This window comes from Procambarus clarkii, chromosome 25 (assembly GCF_040958095.1).
Source record: "Procambarus clarkii isolate CNS0578487 chromosome 25, FALCON_Pclarkii_2.0, whole genome shotgun sequence".
NCBI classification, from domain to species: Eukaryota; Metazoa; Arthropoda; class Malacostraca; order Decapoda; family Cambaridae; genus Procambarus; species Procambarus clarkii.
Window position 1 is genome coordinate 38,814,761 of NC_091174.1, and position 22,143 is coordinate 38,836,903.

At 41.5% G+C, this 22,143-nt stretch overlaps 1 protein-coding gene across 1 annotated transcript; it reads left to right on the top strand.

Annotated features, from left to right (window-relative positions):
- Nucleotides 1-19,140: 19,140 nt before the first annotated feature.
- Nucleotides 19,141-20,520, top strand: LOC138368570 (zinc finger protein 470-like). The gene is made up of 2 exons (XM_069331094.1): nucleotides 19,141-19,921; nucleotides 20,063-20,520. The coding sequence occupies exons 1-2, from the start codon at nucleotides 19,141-19,143 to the stop codon at nucleotides 20,518-20,520; spliced, it is 1,239 nt and encodes a 412-aa protein (XP_069187195.1).
- Nucleotides 20,521-22,143: the final 1,623 nt, after the last annotated feature.

Here is a 22,143-nt window from a genome sequence, read left to right on the forward strand (position 1 = left end):
TTATATCATTGATGGCTTCATATTGGTGTCTGTTACTAAGATAGGATCGGATATAGTTTAGGGCAAGGCCACGGATTCCATAATGGTGGAATTTAAGTAAGAGGTAGTTATGGTTAACAGTATCAAAGGCCTTTCTCAGGCCGATGAAGAGTTCAATTGGAAACTCACTTTTGTCAAGGGCTGAGAAGATTAAGTCAAGCAGACTAACAATAGCATCATTGGTACTCTTTTGGGAGCGGAAGCCAAACTGACAGGGACTTAGTATATTGAATTTTACAAGATTGGAGTAGAGCTGTTTGTAAAAAAAAAAAAAATAATTTTGATAATATAGGTAGATTCGATATGGGTCTGTAATTATTTATGTCTGCCGTGTTACCTCCTTTATGAACTGGCGTTACTCTTGCTTTTTTAAGGATATCAGGGAAGGTATGACACTCTAGGGATTTGTTGAACAGCAGTGCTATGGATGGTGCAAGGGCATGGGTGGCACGCCTGTGTACCATCGATGGTATTTCACTAATGTTCCCAGCTTTGGTTTTTAGCGAGTGAATGATGGACACAACATCTGTAGGGCTGACCGGAGAGAGGAGAAGAGAGTTTGGATAGCTGCGTGAAAGATATGTGGTAACATATGTCTGAGTCTCTGGGATTTTTCGGGCAAGGTGAGCACCAAACGATGAAAAGAAGCTATTAAATTCAGTTGCTGTTTCAAGATCTGTTGCAGGTGTATAACCATCCTTGGAGATTTTTATCTTATTATGTGAATGTTGTTTAGCTCCTAGGATGGTAGAGATGGCTCTCCATGTGCTTTTTATGTTGCCTTTTGCTTCTTTGAATCTATTCTCGTAATAGGAACGCTTTGCTCTTATTATACTATTATTATACTTATATTATATTATTATTATACTTATTATTAATTATGCGGATCAGGACATCACCTGATCAAACACATCAAACATCGTTTGACCACCATCAAACACACACATTTCGTGTGTGTTTGACGCTCACTGATATGTACCAGCGTTGTTTTATATATGGTGCTATTCTATCTTACGCTTTGTTGCTCTTTTTTACCTACGGGCTCATAGAACATTCTATTGCGAAAACATTGGCACAAAAATGAATGACGTACATACAATAATAATGTCAGGACAGTGATATAATTATAAACTTTCAAAGCACTGTATCGCCCATGTGTCGTCTTGTCACCAATACTGGGTAACAGTTCCGCCACTTCCCACACTCTTGCGGGTGGGCAGCGACCATTATTCTACGTTTATATTCATATCACCGTGTTGGGAATTTCATTGCGAGTACATTGATACCAAAATTAACGCTGTAGGACAAGTGTGGAAGTGATAACAATCCCAAGAGTAAAAACATTTTGTTGCTCTTGGGCACTCACGGCGAGTCATCTACGTAGGTATTTATTGGGTGCTGGTATTCATATAACTTTTGGTGACCGTTTTTGCTGATTTTCTTCTAGAGAATGTTATTGCGAACACGTTGGTACCAAAATGAAATACATAGCTCGAGAACTAAGGTCAGGAGAGTAAAAAGAGTATACACATTTTTGTTTTGACGCTTAATTAAGGTTATTGTGAGTACTCATCGCCTGCCTAGAAACTGGAACTAGTAATTCCATCTATCATACATATCATACAAGAGGAGCCACACATCTATGGATCATCCAATAAAATCAGCAGACTTCTAGATGTTACTACTGCTCGGCTTAGACTCGGTTACAAGTATCTCTGGGAATTCTCATTATCTGCTGATGTAGACCTGACCAAATGTAAACTGTGTCAACAAAATTATTCGCACACCCTCCGTCACTATGTGATGGAGTGCGAAAAGATACATGAATTTAGAGACAATTCTATAACCAATGTTCCAGCGATGTGTCAATATTTCATTCAAAATGATCTGCTACCAGAAATTTTAGCCAAATATCCCCAGTTTGCTAACTGTAGATAACAACTAAGTGATTGTAACCTATCCACCGCTGCCCACTGGATGGGGAACGGTGTGCAGGACAAACATATAAATTTTGATACTAGCTCTCCACATATGTCAGTTGCTTAATTTAGAACCTGTACTTGAGGTCGATCTCGAACCCATTGTTGATGTGATGACTTATATTGAATTTTGTAACTAGCTCATCAAGATTGTAACTTGCTTAGCTAAATGAATTGTGGGGTTCAGTCCCTGAGCCCATTATGTGCCTCTGTAACCCTTTCCACAACCGCCCACAAGATGGGTATGGGGTGCATAATGGGGTGGGGTGTCTTGGCCAAACGTGCCACATCAAAACCACAAGTTGACATTGAATGTGAATTAACAATGAGACAAGTAAGATTTATACTAATACATTTATACTAACTCTGTTGAGCGTTGACAATTTATACATCAAATCTGTTGATGTGAGCACTTTAGTTTAGTCTGCCGTTTAAAGAAAAAAAGAGCATATCAATGGTATATCACAGAAAACGAATTTATCATAAACTCATGTATTTGTCTTATCATATTGAACTGCATTCATATTTTTAATATATAACAATATGAATATACAAATTTCTGTAAATCCCCTACCTTGTTGGAATCTGTGGAAATGAATGAGCAAATGTGCTGGCTGAAGGCGCTGAAGGAAACCACATTGGTTTCATTTTGGATACAAATGTCCATGGAAATTCAAAATGGAAACTAATTATATAGTTGAACCTGCAGAGACGAGTTTAAGAATCTGTGTTGAGAGTGATGGACACAGCCTTCACAATTATACTTCAGAGAATGTAAACATCTAAGAGTCATTAGAAATATGTGTAGAATAATAAACCCTACATTGTTTGAGTTAGGGAAAACACCATTTGTGATATATAGATACTATAGCTGTTCCTAAAGATTCACCCTTTTTTGCACCAGCAAGATAACATATAAGATTTTAAGAGTTGACGAATGTTAATATTCTTGTTTGATAAACTGTGAACTTGAGACATAGTTAATAAGAACATATTAACACAACAAAATGTTTTCAAAATCCTTAACACCACTTTCCAGCAACTTATATAATTTATATAAATTATTTTAGAGAATAATACATAAATTATATATTTAAACATGATATAGTGTTTAGTGGAATGTATAAGGAGTCAAATTGTGTTAAAAAGAGCAATTTTTAGAAAATTTGGAAAAATACTTTTTTCTGTTCAAATTATAACTAAATGGATTATAAAGGTTTCACTCAGCCAATATATATCATTCACAATTTATTAATGAATTTTACAAAAAAACACCATAAATTTTATATTTAAACATGTAAAAACTATTTGTTTTACATTTGGAAGAAAATAATTGTAGAAAAACAATTTATAATTAAACCTTTGTGTTTGGATTTTTTGAGTAAAAGTTTCTCAAAGGCTCTCCTGCACCATTCTCAATGCAAATCATTCCCACACCTATGGCAAGAGATAGGCGAACGTTGTGTAGATGATTTGTGTTTGCTGGGTATCCAGTAGTACTTTACCCTAGCTTGTTATTAGTGTAAACCTTGTATCCTGCCTAAGTGGACCAAGGCTTTTAACGTAAGATAGTGTGGTAAAGTTATTATTATTATTATTGTTATTGGTGTGAGTGTATATGGGGGGGTTGTTAAGGGGTTAATAAATAAGTACATGAATTACAGAGTATCCCTTCTTCCTATGTGGGAGCGCATTGATCAACCCTTTGACTAACATATATGGTCTAGTAGCAAGTTATTACTACTGTGGATAGTTTATTTCGGGGGCCGGGCGTTTTAGCTCTCCCATATTTGATACTCTTGTCTTCTAACTACCCTTACCCCTTAATAGTACCAGTACCCATAGAAGCCCCACACACATATATGTATAACAAGTGGGGGCCTGTCCGGGATGAACATTATTAGTGTAAAAAATTAGATTCTTGAGTGCCAAAATTAAAATTTTTTGTTTTCCGCAGAACGGTTGTGTGCTAGCCTAGGGTCCAGCTCATCTAGCAAAGGACATTCTTGCACTGACTGGACACCTAGCTGGATCCCTTCACGATTAAGGTTAGTGTGGCCTTGTGTTAGGGGCCGTGCAAATTTTTGTTTTTTCCAATTTTTATTTTTTAATTTTTTCTTTGGCTGGGAGCTAAAATTATTAGTGATGTCTTCTGAAATGCAAAGACTGGCAAGGGAGCCTTCAGCAGTAGAGATAAAGAAACTTACCAAGTCTAATTTAGTATTGTTAGGCAAGGAATTTGACCTAGAATTAAATGTCGCAGATAAAAAGTGGACTTTGGTGAATGAAATATTACAACATTGTATTGATGAAGAACTATTGGCAAGTGATACACCTTTATGCCAGCCTAGCCAAGCAGAAAGTGCAACTCATAGGGAGAGAGAATTAGCTTTAGAGTTAGCAAAAATAAAATTAGAGGAGCAAAGACTCAAAACCGAGGAGGCTAGAATTAGAGTGAATGCCACTGGACCTCCACCAGCCGGGGATTCAAACCCCAGGCATTATGAGAAAAAGCATAATTTGCCTGAATTTTCCGAGTCAGACCCTGAAAGGTTTTCCAACCATTTTCAGAGATTGGCCATATCCATGAACTGGCCAAAGGAAGAGTGGGTGAAAATCCTACAGGGAAGACTTAGGGGTAAAGCACAAGATATTTTTATAAACATGCCTGACGACGAGTGTTTCGAATATGATAAAGTCAGGGAATGTATTTTGCGGGCATATGAAATTACTCCTGAAGCTCACCACCAAGTTTATCGTAACCTTAGGCCTACTCACAACCAACCGCTCACTGAATTTGTGAATAATCAAATTCGATTATTTGATAGATGGATTCGCTCGGCGAAAGCCGAAACATACGAGGCTCTCAGGAACTTAGTTTTAATGGAGCATTTTATAGATATTATGCCAGAGAACGTATCACATTACATTAGAGGAAGGGTAGAGGTAAATTCTAAAATAGGGGATTTGGCCAAGTTGGCAGAAAACTACCAATTGGCGGGCAAAAGGCCCAATAAAAATAATTATACCCCACAGAGTAGCAAAACTTATACCCACAGCCAGTCCAGACCAGCTCATTCTAACCCTTTACCTAATGCACCTTCTGTTTCAGACATAACTAACCCTGTTAAAGTGTCTAGCCCAACGGCACCTAAAGGTGAACCGAAGGGTAATTCTGTTAGTAATGTCTCTTCTCCCCGACGTTTTTGTGGTCACTGTAATCGTTCAAACCACAATATTAGCCGTTGTTGGCAACTGTACCCAGAAAAAAGACCCAATGCTCTAGTTGTGACACAGGGCTTGAGGCCTTCGGAAGGGTTAGGGAGTAAGACCTCCAACCCACAGTGGTTGGACTTGCTTACCCCATTCTTATCGAAAGGGAGACTACTTTTGTCTGAGGGTTCTTCCTGGAAGGACGTGGTGATCTTCCGAGACACCGGTGCCATCCAGACTTTAATTTTAGAGAGTGCATTGCAAGGTGCCAACACTCTCGACACTGGAGAGGTGGTACTGGTCGAGGGTGTCACTAGTGATGATACTCAAGCAGTACCCCTCCATAAGGTTACCCTGGAATCTGATTTCCACAAGGGTGTTTGTACAGTCGGAGTCACTTCATACCTACCTTTCCCTAATGTTGATGTAATAGTTGGTAATGATTTAGCAGGGGATAAGGTAGGGGACTCCAGACTGCCTATTATGTTGCCTACCTCTAAGGTTTGCCTGGATCCACCCGCCGCAGAGGATAATGTTGTGTACCCTGCGTGCGCGGTGACCAGGTCTATGGGACTTAAATGTAAGGGCAGCCCTGTGCTTGCCAAGGTGGTAAATCCCGAGGTCACGAGGAGCTTTCCGAGTGGTGAAAACCAAGTGGACCTCGCGGACACATTCATGGCCCGACTCGATGACGTGGCCGAGGACATTGTGGAGAGCCTGCCACCGCCATCTACCGAGAGTAGTGGGGAGGTGGAGGAGAACACTGTTGAGCCTCGGCCAATGGCATCTGACCAAGGCCTAGATGCCTCCTTGAGTGAGTTACAGAAAGCTGACCCCACTCTTGCAGATTGTCATGAGACAGCCGTCTCTATGGAGGAAATTGTAGACTCAGCAACTGGGTACTACTACAATGATCGGATTTTGATGAGAAAATGGAGACCACAGAGTGCTCCCTTGTCAAATGAGTGGGAGGTAGTCCACCAGGTTATGTTGCCGACCTGCTATAGAGAAAGAGTTTTGGCAGCTGCTCATGATGATCCTATGGGGGGACATCAAAGTATTAATATTACGTATCACAAAATTTTAAAGTATTTTTTCTGGCCCAAGCTGAAAAGCGATGTGGCAAAATTTTGTAATGCGTGTATTGTTTGTCAACTGGTTGGGAAACCAAACCAGACTCCACCTAAAGCTCCTCTAAGGCCTATTGTCGTGCCAGAGGAACCATTTTCTCATGTGGTAATGGACTGTGTTGGACCATTACCTAGAACTAAGTCTGGTAATATTTACCTAATCACAATGATGTGTATCACTACTCGTTACCCAGAGGCTTTTGCTGTAAGGAACATCCGAGCAAAAACTGTTGTTGCTCGTATGTTGCATTTTTTTCCACTTTTGGACTGCCTCGGGTCATGCAAACTGACAATGGTACTAATTTTAAGTCTGATGTTTTCGAGCAATTTTGTAAGGAACATGGAATAACTCATAAGGTTTCCAGCCCATACCATCCACAGAGTCAGGGGGTAATTGAACGTTTCCATCTAACTCTGAAGCAGATGTTGAAGACATCGTGCGAGAGTTCCCACACCTTCTGGGATGAGAATTTGCCATATGTTTTGTTTGCGGCAAGAGAGGGATTACAAAGTTCACTGGGTTGTTCTCCTTTTGAGTTAGTCTTTGGCCATAAAGTTCATGGACCCTTGCAAATGTTACAGGAGAATCTGTTAGGGAACGTAACGTTAACCGAAGGTTCGGCTTTCTTTGCGCAACACCACCAGAGACTCAAGGACTGCAAGGCGGCTGCATTAAAGTATCTTGGCAAGGCCCAAGAAAAGATGAAAGAACGTAACGATGCTAAATCTAAGTTACGGGTATTTCAGCCTGGCGACCCTGTCCTGGTATTAAAGCCTCGACTAGGGAACACTATGTCCGACAAGTACGAAGGCCCCTACATTGTGACAGAAAAGACTGGGGACCTCACGTACAAAGTGAGGCACTCTGACAAACGTAACCAGGTAATGCTCATACATGTAAATCGACTGAAGAAGTTCCAGGGCCCCAGGCCCATTGCACTAACCAATGTTTCCATTTCCAGTGAGAGAGGGGATGATTGTTCTGGGGACCCAACTAATCTCATTTTCAATAATTCTAGTTCTGTGAATGCTGTGGTGGGACTGTCCCATTTGCAGATGGCCCAACGTGAAGAGGTGCAGTCGTTGGTTGATGAATTCTCCAGTCTGTTCGGGGAGGTCCCGACCCAGACTGATGCCATTTGCCATGATGTCGAGCTGACGGACTACACTCCCATTCGCCTTCAACCCTATCGGATGAGTCCAGAAAAGAAGGCCATCGTACGGAAGGAGGTCGACTTCTTGCTCCAGCACGGCCTCATCCGGCCGAGCCAGGGCTCTTGGTGCTCGCCCTGCCTTTTGGTCGAGCAGGGGGGGGTTTGGTCCCCAAACCAGACGGCTCCTGGCGATTATGCACCGACTATCGGCAGCTCAACAAGGTGACCATTGTGGATGCCTATCCGCTGCCCCTCCTCGAGGACTGCATTGACGAGTTGGGAAATGCCAAGTACGTTTCGAAATTCGACCTCTCGAGGGGGTATTATCAAATCCCACTCACTGAACGTGCTAAACAGCTCACTGCGTTCGTGACACCCGAGGGTGTTTTTGAGTATCAAGTGTTACCGTTTGGCTTGTGTAATACTCCTGCCACGTTCCAGAGACTCATGAACTCTCTACTCGCTAAGGTGCCAAATTGTCGGGCGTATTTAGATGATATCGTGCTGTTTGACAGTAATTGGGCTGACCACATAGCTAGGTTACGCCAGTTGTTTGCCAGCTTGAAAAGGGCAAATCTTACCTTAAATGCTAAAAAGTGTCATTTTGGCCAAGGCACAGTGACGTACCTCGGTTATGAAGTGGGCCAAGGAAAAGTGTTACCTCGGCAAGATCAAATCAGTGCCATTCTGGAGTATCCAGTACTAAAGTCTAAAAAGGATGTTCAAAGATTTATCGGTATGTGTGCGTACTATCGACGTTTTTGTCAGAACTTTTCCAGTGTTGCCACTCCTCTCACAGACTTGTTGCGGAAAGCCGTTAAATTTAAGTGGTCATCAGACTGTGCAGAGGCATTTAAAAATTTGAAATTGATCTTAGCTTCCGCCCCAGTGCTTGCTAGTCCAAGGTTCGACCGACCGTTTAAAATTCATGTTGACGCGTCTCGGGTGCTGGTGCAGTGTTGTTGCAAACTGGGGATGATCAGGTGGAACACCCAGTATATTATTACTCTGTGAAATTCGACAAGGCGCAACGCAATTATTCAGTGGTAGAAAAAGAGGCATTGGCGCTAGTGTTAACATGTAAAAAGTTCGAAGTTTACCTCACAGGTAATATAGTGGAAGTGTACACGGACCATAATCCACTAGTCTTCCTGACTCAGATGAAGGGTAAGAATAAACGCATCCTCAGGTGGGCGTTGTACCTACAGGACTTCAATCTTTCCATTACCCATGTTACGACCCTGGGTTCTCCAGTGGAAACCAGAGGTCAAAATTGAGCTATTAAACTTTCTGGTAGTACAGTTGGGTGCATCACTAGCGGCAATTGTTTGTATCTTCCCTGCCAGACGTAAGACTATTGTTGTTTCTCAAAGAGCATTTAAAGACTGAGCTGGGGGTTGATTATTAAATAATAACATAGGCACCAACTTTGCTTACTAATACTTTCTAATCATTTGTAAAGTAACAATACATTGCATAGGGGAAGATCTTTAATGTGCTTAGCTGCACGATCAATTAGGCTCCTTCCGGCACCACGACATGAGGGAGGCCAGCTGGTCGCTAGGAGCTCTCTCTTCTCTGGCTGGTGTTCGTGCGGACGAGACCTACTCTGTGGCTGCACCCCTACTCTTCTCCCTTCTCCTCTTACTTATTTCCCTTACCTGAAGTTCCTGTATCCTTAAGTTAAGTACGGGGCATTATTAAGTGTACCTACTCTGGTAGTAACGATTGGTGAGACCTGGGGGTAGTATTTGCCAGTGTTTTGGGTACCCCTAAGTGTTGTGTTTTGTATTAGGGTCCCACGTGGTTTCCCTACCCTAAGCTGCATCCAGCTTCAGTGCTTATCCAGTAGTACTTTACCCTAGCTTGTTATTAGTGTAAACCTTGTATCCTGCCTAAGTGGACCAAGGCTTTTAACGTAAGATAGTGTGGTAAAGTTATTATTATTATTGTTATTGGTGTGAGTGTATATGGGGGGTTGTTAAGGGGTTAATAAATAAGTACATGAATTACAGAGTATCCCTTCTTCCTATGTGGGAGCGCATTGATCAACCCTTAGACTAACATATATGGTCTAGTAGCAAGTTATTACTACTGTGGATAGTTTATTTTGGGGGCCGGGCCTTTTAGCTCTCCCATATTTGATACTCTTGTCTTCTAACTACCCTTACCCCTTAATAGTACCAGTACCCATAGAAGCCCCACACACATATATTTATAATAAGTGGTTGGCCAGTCCGGGAGGAACATTATAAGTGTAAAAAATTAGATTCTTGAGTGCCAAAATTAAAATTTTTTGTTTTCCGCAGAACGGTTGTGTGCTAGCCTAGGGTCCAGCTCATCTAGCAAAGGACATTCTTGCACTGACTGGACACCCAGCTGGATCCCTTTACGATTAAGGTTAGTGTGGCCTTGTGTTAGGGGCCGTGCAAATTTTTGTTTTTTTCCAATTTTTATTTTTTAATTTTTTCTTTGGCTGGGAGCTAAAATTATTAGTGATGTCTTCTGAAATGCAGAGACTGGCAAGCCAGCCTTCAGTGGTAGAGATAAAGAAACTTAAAAAGTCTAATTTAGTATTGTTAGGCAAGGAATTTGGCCTAGAATTAAATGACGCGGATAAAAAATGGACTTTGGTGAATGAAATATTACAACATTGTATTGATGAAGAACTATTGGCAAGTGATACACCTTTATGCCAGCCTAGCCAAGCAGAAAGTGCAACTCATAGGGAGAGAGAATTAGCTTTAGAGTTAGCAAAAATAAAATTAGAGGAGCAAAGACTCAAAACCGAGGAGGCTAGAATTAGAGCGAATGCCACTGGACCTCCACCTGCCGGGGATTCAAACCCCAGGCATTATGAGAAAAAGCATAATTTGCCTGAATTTTCCGAGTCAGACCCTGAAAGGTTTTTCAACCATTTTCAGAGATTGGCCATGTCCATGAACTGGCCAAAGGAAGAGTGGGTGAAAATCCTACAAGGAAGACTTAGGGGTAAAGCACAAGATATTTTTATAAACATGCCTGATGACGAGTGTTTCGAATATGATAAAGTCAGGGAATGTATTTTGCGGGCATATGAAATTACTCCTGAAGCTCACCGCCAAGTTTATCGTAACCTTAGGCCTACTCACAACCAACCGCTCACTGAATTTGTGAATGATCAAATTCGATTATTTGATAGATGGATTCGCTCGGCGAAAGCCGAAACATGCGAGGCTCTCAGGAACTTAGTTTTAATGGAGCATTTTATAGATATTATGCCAGAGAACGTATCACATTACATTAGAGGAAGGGTAGAGGTAAATTCTAAAATAGGGGATTTGGCCAAGTTGGCAGAAAACTACCAATTGGCGGGCAAAAGGCCCAATAAAAATAATTATACCCCACAGAGTAGCAAAACTTATACCCACAGCCAGTCCAGACCAGCTCATTCTAACCCTTTACCTAATGCACCTTCTGTTTCAGACATAACTAACCCTGTTAAAGTGTCTAGCCCAACGGCACCTAAAGGTGAACCGAAGGGTAATTCTGTTAGTAATGTCTCTTCTCCCCGACGTTTTTGTGGTCACTGTAATCGTTCAAACCACAATATTAGTCGTTGTTGGCAACTGTACCCAGAAAAAAAGACCCAATGCTCTAGTTGTGACACAGGGTTTGAGGCCTTCGGAAGGGTTAGGGAGTAAGACCTCCAACCCACAGTGGTTGGACTTGCTTACCCCATTCTTATCGAAAGGGAGACTACTTTTGTCTGAGGGTTCTTCCTGGAAGGACGTGGTGATCTTCCGAGACACCGGTGCCATCCAGACTTTAATTTTAGAGAGTGCGTTGCAAGGTGCCAACACTCTCGACACTGGAGAGGTGGTACTGGTCGAGGGTGTCACTAGTGATACTCGAGCAGTACCCCTCCATAAGGTTACCCTGTAATCTGATTTCCACAAGGGTGTTTGTACAGTCGGAGTCACTTCATACCTATCTTTTCCTTATGTTGATGTAATAGTTGGTAATGATTTAGCAGGGGATAAGGTAGGGGACTCCAGACTGCCTATTATGTTGCCTACCCCTAAGGTTTGCCTGGATCCACCCGCCGCAGAGGATAATGTTGTGTACCCTGCGTGCGCCGTGACCAGGTCTATGGGACTTAAATGTAAGGGCAGCCCTGTGCTTGCCAAGGTGGTAAATCCCGAGGACACAAGGAACTTTCCGAGTGGTGAAAACCAAGTGGACCTCGCGGACACATTCATGGCCCGACTCGATGACGTGGCCGAGGACATTGTGGAGAGCCTGCCACCACCATCTACCGAGAGTAGTGGGGAGGTGGAAGAGAACACTGTTGAGCCTCGGCCAATGGCATCTGACCAAGGCCTAGATGCCTCCTTGAGTGAGTTACAGAAAGCTGACCCCACTCTTGCAGATTGTCATGAAACAGCCGTCTCTATGGAGGAAATTGTAGAGGCAGCAACTGGGTACTACTACAATGATCGGATTTTGATGAGAAAATGGAGACCACAGAGTGCTCCCTTTTCAAATGACTGGGAGGTAGTCCACCAGGTTATGTTGCCGACCTGCTATAGAGAAAGAGTTTTGGCAGCTGCTCATGATGATCCTATGGGGGGACATCAAGGTATAAATATTACGTATCACAAAATTTTAAAGTATTTTTTCTGGCCCAAGCTGAAAAGCGATGTGGCAAAATTTTGTAATGCGTGTATTGTTTGTCAACTGGTTGGGAAACCAAACCAGACTCCACCTAAAGCTCCTCTAAAGCCTATTGTCGTGCCAGAGGAACCATTTTCTCATGTGGTAATGTACTGTGTTGGACCATTACCTAGAACTAAGTCTGGTAATATTTACCTAACCACAATGATGTGTATCACTACTCGTTACCCAGAGGCTTTTGCTGTAAGGAACATCCGAGCAAAAACTGTTGTTGCTCGTATGTTGCAATTTTTTTCCACTTTTGGACTGCCTCGGGTCGTGCAAACTGACAATGGTACTAATTTTAAGTCTGATGTTTTTGAGCAATTTTGTAAGGAACATGGAATAACTCATAAGGTTTCCAGCCCATACCATCCACAGAGTCAGGGGGTAATTGAACGTTTCCATCTAACTCTGAAGCAGATGTTGAAGACATCGTGCGAGAGTTCCCACACCTTCTGGGATGAGAATTTACCGTATGTTTTGTTTGCGGCTAGAGAGGGATTACAAAGTTCACTGGGCTGTTCTCCTTTTGAGTTAGTCTTTGGCCATAAAGTTCGTGGACCCTTGCAAATGTTACAGGAGAATCTGTTAGGGAACGTAACGTTAACCGAAGGTTCGGCTTTCTTTGCGCAACTCCACCAGAGACTCAAGGACTGCAAGGCGGCTGCATTAAAGTATCTTGGCAAGGCCCAAGAAAAGATGAAAGAACATAACGATGCTAAATCTAAGTTACGGGTATTTCAACCTGGCGACCCTGTCCTGGTATTAAAGCCTCGACTAGGGAACACTATGTCCCACAAGTACGAAGGCCCCTACATTGTGACAGAAAAGACTGGGGACCTCACGTACAAAGTGAGGCACTCTGACAAACGTAACCAGGTAATGCTCATACATGTAAATCGACTGAAGAAGTTCCAGGGATCCAGGCCCATTGCACTAACCAATGTTTCCATTTCCAGTGAGAGAGGGGATGATTGTTCTGGGGACCCAACTAATCTCATTTTCAATAATTCTAGTTCTGTGAATGCTGTGGAGGGACTGTCCCATTTGTAGATGGCCCAACGTGAAGAGGTGCAGTCGTTGGTTGATGAATTCTCCAGTCTGTTCGGGGAGGTCCCGACCCAGACTGATGCCATTTGCCATGATGTCAAGTTGACGGACTACACTCCCATTCGCCTTCAACCCTATCGGATGAGTCCAGAAAAGAAGGCCATCGTACGGAAGGAGGTCGACTTCTTGCTCCAGCACAGCCTCATCCGGCCGAGCCAGGGCTCTTGGTGCTCGCCCTGCCTTTTGGTCCCCAAACCAGACGGCTCCTGGCGATTATGCACCGACTATCGGCAGCTCAACAAGGTGACCATTGTGGATGCCTATCCGCTGCCCCTCCTCGAGGACTGCATCGACGAGTTGGGAAATGCCAAGTACGTTTCGAAATTCGACCTCTCGAGGGGTATTATCAAATCCCACTCACTGAACGTGCTAAACAGCTAACGACGTTTGTGACACCCGAGGGTGTTTTTGAGTATCAAGTGTTACCGTTCGGCTTGCGTAATGCTCCGGCCACGTTCCAGAGACTCATGAACTCTCTACTTGCTAAGGTGCCAAATTGTCGGGCGTATTTAAATGATATCGTGCTGTTTGACAGTAATTGGGCTGACCACATAGCTAGGTTATGCCAGTTGTTTGCCATCTTGAAAAGGGCAAATCTTACCTTAAATGCTAAAAAGTGTCATTTTGGCCAAGGCACAGTGACGTACCTCGGTTATGAAGTGGGCCAAGGAAAAGTGTTACCTCGGCAAGATAAAATCAGTGCCATTCTGGAGTATCCAGTACTAAAGTCTAAAAAGGACGTTCAAAGATTTATCGGTATGTGTGCGTACTATCGACGTTTTTGTCAGAACTTTTCCAGTGTTGCCACTCCTCTCACAGACTTGTTGCGGAAAGCCGTTAAATTTAAGTGGTCATCAGACTGTGCAGAGGCATTTAAAAATTTGAAATTGATCTTAGCTCCCGCCCCAGTGCTTGCTAGTCCAAGGTTCGACCGACCGTTTAAAATTCATGTTGACGCGTCTGACTCGGGTGCTGGTGCAGTGTTGTTGCAAACTGGGGATGATCAGGTGGAACACCCAGTATATTATTACTCTGTGAAATTCGACAAGGCGCAACGCAATTATTCAGTGGTAGAAAAAGAGGCGTTGGCGCTAGTGTTAACATGTAAAAAGTTCGAAGTTTACCTCACAGGTAATATAGTGGAAGTGTACACGGACCATAACCCACTAGTCTTCCTGACTCAGATGAAGGGTAAGAATAAACGCATCCTCAGGTGGGCGTTGTACCTACAGGACTTCAATCTTTCCATTACCCACCTACCGGGCAGACTCAACGTGATAGCCGACGCTCTGTCCCGGTTGCCTGAATAACATTCATCTGAGCCACAGAAAGCCATTTACCAACTGTCATGCTTTAGTTAATTTTTTTTAGGTTCTCCTGTGACATTAAATATTCCGTGTCAAATTTATTTACTTCCCTGTTCTTTTAATTTTTTTGTATATATATTTTTTTTTCTTTCAGAGAACTCCTTTGTATTTTTTTTTTGCAGAGAAATTGTTTTTGTTTGATTTTTTGTTTTTGTCATATGTTTTTTCTTTTTATTCTCTGTATACTCTTACAAAAAATATGACTACTATTCTAGTAGTCACATTTTTTTTTCTCTGAAGGGGGGAGGAGTGTTACGACCCTGGGTTCTCCAGTGGAAACCAGAGGTCAAAATTGAGCTATTAAACTTTCTGGTAGTACAGTTGGGTGCATCACTAGCGGCAATTGTTTGTATCTTCCCTGCCAGATGTAAGACTATTGTTGTTTCTCAAAGAGCATTTAAAGACTGAGCTGGGGGTTGATTATTAAATAATAACATAGGCACCAACTTTGCTTACTAATACTTTCTAATCATTTGTAAAGTAACAATACATTGCATAGGGGAAGATCTTTAATGTGCTTAGCTGCACGATCAATTAGGCTCCTTCCGGCACCACGACATGAGGGAGGCCAGCTGGTCGCTAGGAGCTCTCTCTTCTCTGGCTGGTGTTCGTGTGGACGAGACCTACTCTGTGGCTGCACCCCTACTCTTCTCCCTTCTCCTCTTACTTATTTCCCTTACCTGAAGTTCCTGTATCCTTAAGTTAAGTACGGGGCATTATTAAGTGTACCTACTCTGGTAGTAACGATTGGTGAGACCTGGGGGTAGTATTTGCCAGTGTTTTGGGTACCCCTAAGTGTTGTGTTTTGTATTAGGGTCCCACGTGGTTTCCCTACCCTAAGCTGCATCCAGCTTCAGTGCTTATCCAGTAGTACTTTACCCTAGCTTGTTATTAGTGTAAACCTTGTATCCTGCCTAAGTGGACCAAGGCTTTTAACGTAAGATAGTGTGGTAAAGTTATTATTATTATTGTTATTGGTGTGAGTGTATATGGGGGGTTGTTAAGGGGTTAATAAATAAGTACATGAATTACAGAGTATCCCTTCTTCCTATGTGGGAGCGCATTGATCAACCCTTAGACTAACATATATGGTCTAGTAGCAAGTTATTACTACTGTGGATAGTTTATTTTGGGGGCCGGGCCTTTTAGCTCTCCCATATTTGATACTCTTGTCTTCTAACTACCCTTACCCCTTAATAGTACCAGTACCCATAGAAGCCCCACACACATATATGTATAACAAGACCCAATGAAATGACTTCGAAGGTTACGTTGAATCCAAAAGACAACAATTTGAGAGCCGCATGAAGACCAAAATACACGACCGCAGGGAATGCGTGGAGATTCAAGGATAAGACATCGAGAACTGCGTTGATATAAAAGACACAACTTTTTGGGCATCATTTAAACAGAGGACACGCCATCAAGGGCTGCGTTGAAACAAAGCGGGACAACGTCAAGTACGTTTTTAAAACCCAAGGACACACCATCGACGGCTGCGCTGAGACACAAGGACATGGCCTCTAGGGATTCGTCGGGATCAAAGGACACAGTTTCAAGGGCTGCATCTGGCCACTGGAACCCACGAAGGCTGCGTTTGAGGCCCCAAGAACACGACCTCGAGGACTACGTTTGGGGCCCCAGGAACCCGCGAGGGCTACGTTTGAGGCGCAATTAAGGACTCAATTTCGAGGGATGTTTTGGGTACGTGATGTGATGGTACGACTTAGAGGACTGATTTAAAACCCAGTGACACAACCTTTAGGGCTGCTTGACATTTCCAGACGAACGAAATCACTATTGACGTTTCCCACGGTAATGGCTTCCGGTCCCTTATATGCGTTTTACCCTGAGTGCTACAGCTCGCGTTCTCTGTGTTTACATCTTTTATACGTCAACTATGCAGAGGTTAGGCTTCAAATTAATCTAGTTTTGTTGAGAGAAATATATGAAAGATCCTGATTTTATAAATGTGTGTGTGTGCATCTGTTAGTGATCAGGAATGTTGGAAGCTATAAAAATAAGTACAGGTATAGATTGTATTAGAGATATACCATATTGTATAATCGATGTTCTGAGGCTGCAAAATGACATTCTCTGTTACCATAAGTGCTGATATGTATAATGTGTTTTTTGTTTACAAAGCTAATTACATGTGTTATATGAAGTGAGAGCAGTAAATGAACAAATCCACAAGGGCAGTGACGAGGATTCAAACCTGCATCCTAGAGCATGAGAGGAGTATTTTTATTTTTTGACTCGGGGTTCAGTTGATGGCTGCTTGTTGAGTTCCAGTTTTAGCTATTTTGGGTCCGTTGTCCGTGTGAATATGTTTAAGTCAGTTTAAGAGCAACTGCACTTAGTCCATGCTATTTGAGAACATGATTCGTAGCTTATAGCAGGTGATCACCATTCCTCTGTAATGTGATCACCATATCAATGCAAGGATATGTGTTAGTTGCTGCTCGCTGTGATGGATGTCAATTAAAACGGAAGAAGACTCCGTGTTCTTCACTTCAATATGATCTAAATAGGATTTTGAAATGGTCAAAAGATTGGCAATGCAGTTTAATTCTGATAAAAGTTCTTAGGCTAGGTAATGATGATAGACTTACAAGATACGAGCTAGATGGTGTTGAGATTGCAAAGTCGGATCGCGAAAGGATTATGTCGACAAACAGCGCTCTTTAAAAAAAAGACATTGGTTGACAATAGAAGGGTAAGGTAGGTTACAGGGAATTTATTAGGTATAGCTTCGTTTTTATCTTAAACTGGTTGAGAGAGGTACAGTCTTTAATAGACTTCTTTAGTCTATAGTCTAATAGTCTTCTAATAGTCTTTATTAAACATAATAGTTTCCCTTGAAAAGCTTTATAGAAAACACCGACCTTACCTAACCTACTTAGTATGTTAAAATAAGCATCTTATAGCTTCGTAATTATAAATGTTACTTAACCTATTATAGGTATAGGTTAGGTAATAATTGTAATTACGAAGCAATAAGATGCTTATCTTAACATACTAAGTAGGTTAGGTAAGGTCGATGTTTTCTATGAAGCTTTTCAAGGGAAACTATTATGTTAAGTATGTCTCCTATGCACATATTTAATAAGTCTTGCTCTTTTCTTGCCCGAAACGCATTGCGTAATAGTGGCTTTAGGCATTGTATGTATGTATGTAAGTCAATATTGACTATACGAATTTGCGAGGACGGGTTGTATTTGCTTAGATAAAGGAACTAGAGGGTTCAGTTCCTGAACCGATTATGTGCCTCTGTAATCCTTTACACCACCGCCCACGGGATGCGTATGGGGTGCATAATAAAGAAAGAAATAGAAGAAATTGAAATTTCATAATACGGTTATTGACATTCAATAATAGTAAGATAAAGTAATGAGGAACAAATGGGAGACCAGTGATCAGATAAATATTACAGACTGAAGGGTAGCCTTCTCTTCTTGTATATAAATGAAAAAATAAATTCGTTTGTTTAATTCTAATGCTTGTAGGCGAGAACAGTTGTGAACGCCAGCTAGCGCACAAGTACAAGAGCGCCCAAAATACTTTTACACAAAAGACATGTACAGACAGGCGTGTGGCTTCTGACTTCTTTTTTATTAATTAATATTAAATATTAGGCGCTTACCTATAATAGTTATCATTTTATACAAGTATAACTCCCACATAATAAATATAAAAGAAGTTTATCCAAAAACTGACAGAAGTGTTGTGTTTTGTGCGTTGTATCGTGTTTGTGGGCATTCGGGTGTGTTGTGTTTACGCTGGAGGGCGGCGTCCCTTCCAATTCCGGATTATGTCTATTACATCACCAAACTTCATTTAATAACTATATGCCTGTTAAATAGAAGATTTTAATTGTTAATAGCATTATAGTGTCGTTTTAATATGGAACACGTACACATATGCGAAACGTCGAAAGCTGGTGTCTGAAGTTGTAAAAATATTAGAGTGCGATGTTGTCAATGTACGGAGTGTCTTGTGCATACACAATGTGAGACCTATTTCCTTCAAAAATTATAATCGTTTGGTATTATGTTTAAAGAAACAATTCCAAATACATTCTTTGATTATATAACATGAGAACAAATATAAATGTTAATTGTAAATGACCAGGTATAAACAAAAACAAGAAGTAAGAAAATTATATGTGGAACTAGAAAAAAAACATTGGAACCCTTTGGTGATGAGAGGGTTATCGATCGCCTCCATTTTAGCAGCGCCAAACGGTGATGTCTAGCATGAGCCATAAGGAAAAACCTGGACATAAAATGCAAATGTCATAAAGAAGAATCACCACCATTAACCGCTAAGTGCTCCCATCAAGTCTAACTCCAAGAAACACTCAAGCCTTCACACGTCTCCCATCATCAGGAATCGTGCCGGGTGACTGAGAAAAACCTTCACACAAACTGCACCTATCATAAGGAAGATGAAGACTTACCAGTGTTCACAGTGTGGAAAGGTATTCAATCGTCTTGGAAATATGAGGAGGCACTTGTTAGTGCATTTGGGTGACAAAGCCCATGAGTGTCCAGAATGCGGGAAGAGATTCAGTCAATTTGGACACATGAAGACTCACATGTTAGTACATTCGGGTAAAAGACCTTATGAGTGTCCAGAGTGTGCGAAGAGATTCAGTCGTCCTGGACATGTAAAGACTCACATGTTAATGCATTTGGGTGTCAGACTTCATGAGTGTCCAGAGTGTAAGAAAAGATTTAGTCGTCCTGACATTATGAAGTCTCATATGTTAGTGCATTCAGGTGACAAACCTCATGAATGTCCAGAATGTGGAAAGAGATTCAGGCAGCTTGGAGACATGAAGAAGCACAGGATGTTGCATGCTGATGAGAGACCTTTTCAATGTGCTGAGTGTGGCAAAAAATTTAGAGAACGTGGGAATATAATAAAGCACTTGTTAGTACATTCAGGTGATAAGCCTCACGAGTGTCCAGTATGTGAGAAGAGATTCAGTCAGCTTGGAAGTATGAAGTCACACATGTTTGTGCATTCAGATGCAAAACCTCATGAGTGTCCAGAGTGTGAGATGAGATTCAGTCAGCTTCGAGGTATAAAGCGTCACATGTTAGTGCATTCCGGTGCAAAACCTTATGAGTGTCCAGAGTGTGGAATGAGATTCCGTCTGCTTGGGGGTATGAAGCGTCACATGTTAGTGCATTCGGGTGACAAACCACATGAATGTCCAGAATGTGGGAAGAGATTCAGTCTTCCTGGAAGTATGAAGACTCACATGTTAGTGCACTCAGGTGACAAACCTCATGAATGCCCAGAGTGTGGGAAGAAATTCAGTCTTCCTGGAAATATGAAGACTCACATGTTAGTGCATTCAGGTGCTAAACCTCATGAGTGTCCAGAGTGTGCGAAGAGATTCAGTCGTCTTGAACATGTGGAAAGACACATGATAGTGCATTCGGGTAACAGACCTCATGAGTGTCCAAAGTGTGAGAAAAAATTCAGTCGTCCTGAAATTATAAAGTCTCATATGTTAGTGCATTCAGGTGATAAACCTCATGAGTGTCCAGAATGTGGAAAGAGATTCAAGAGGCTTGGAGATATGAAGAAGCACAGGATGTTGCATGCTGATGAGAGACCTTTTCAGTGTGCTGAGTGTGGGAAAAAATTTAGAGAACGGGGAAAAATAATAATGCACATGTTAGTACATACAGGTGACAAACCCCACGAGTGTCCAGAGTGTGGAAAGAGATTCAGTCAGCATGGACATATGAAGAAGCACAAGATGATACACGCAGATGATAGACTAAAGACATTGAGTGCGGAAGGTAATTAAGAGAATGTTGTGGGATAATGAGGCACAGTGGGGGGTAGAAATAGCCTAAGCTACTCTATCCCTTTGAGATGTATTTCTTGCTTATCTCAATAAACAAACTTGAACTTGAACTTGAATGAGGCACATAATGGTATATTAACTTACCTTTAATCTAACGGTGAGCTGTTAGCTAGGTGGACAGGGCTTTGGATTCGTAGTCCTAAGGTTCCAGGTTCGATCCCCGGTGAAGGCGGAGACAAATGGGCATAATGTTTCTTTCACCCTGATGCCCCTGTTACCTAGTAGCATATAGGTACCTGGGAGTTAGACAGCTACTACGGGCTGCTTTCTGGGGGTGGAGGCCTGGTCAAGGACCGGGCGACTGGGACACTAAGCCCCGAAATCATCTCAAGATAACCTCATAATGTCAGTTGGATGTCCTTCAGAGGTAATTATGTTATATAATGAAAAATACACTTCACCATGAAAGATAAAGATGTAAAGATATTTTATTATTTTGTTCTTTTATGAAAGTTAGATCTTCTTCGTAGACCAAGCAAGAACTAGAGATGCTGTCAATCCAAAACTTAGATGTTCCTCATAGACCAAGCAAGAACTAGAGAAGATTGGAGCTGGTGAAGAAGACAGTCTGAAACATACTCAAGATGAGACCATTTTATTGGTTGGGAAATGTATATTAATCAAGGAATAAGCTCATCAGATTCAAACTGAGGCATATGCAAACTGGCAGTGAGGATAACTGGCAGTTATCCTCACTGATAATTATATTAAGATAATTGTGAATTGCATAAGCCTGACTGGCAATTATGCTAGTGTTACTGTCAATTTATATCAGAGATATTTATTTATATTGTGGTGCTCATGGGTTCTATTTCGTCTATCAAGGAAGAGTTTCAGATCAGAATTAGCATTTAGGAACAAGATTTTGTACATGCAAATAGCACAAGAATGTGTAAAGAGAGTGTATATTTAGCATTTTAGGGATTTAAATAGAGCCTGTGTGTTTTTTGAAGACTTAGTTTTATAATTATAAAACTTAGTAAGTTTTTATTAGTAAGACAAGCAAGATTCTTAGTAAGACAAGCAAGCAGTGGGCCACAAGCAGGTCCTAGTGGTATGCAGGCAAAACATGCCAGAGAGTGTATCCCAGAAAAGTCATCACTGCCTGATGTTACAAAGGAAGGGGACTCCCCTTCCAAACAGTAACACCTCTCCTCCCCTCTTCTCACCATCTTCCATACATCATCAAGAGTCCTCCATAAAGGTAAGATAAACATTTGTACTGTATTGAAGTTAGAGAACAAAATTGTGTTCAGTATAAAATGTATTTGTAATTTAATATTTTGGAGGGTGGGAATGGATTAATTCAATTACCTTTATTTCTTATGGGGAAAATCGCTTCGACTTATGATATTTCGACTTACGATCCGTCTTTGGGAACAGATTACCATTGTAAGTCGAGGCCCCAGTGTATTTCATTCAAAGCTTAATTGCTGCTATTATAAGAATAATAATAATAAATGTTTATTCAGGTACATACATACAAGAGATTTTTACAAAAATTACTAGGTTTATGGATAGAGCTGGTACATACAATGCCTAAAGCCACTATTACGCAAAGCG

Coding starts and splice junctions, on each gene's coding strand:
- LOC138368570 (XM_069331094.1), top strand. CDS start 19,141: ATGAAGACTTACCAGTGTTCACAGTGTGGAAAGGTATTCAATCGTCTT. Junction 19,922..20,062: donor ACCACATGAATGTCCAGAAT/GTGGGAAGAGAT, acceptor TAGTGCATTCAG/GTGCTAAACCTCATGAGTGT.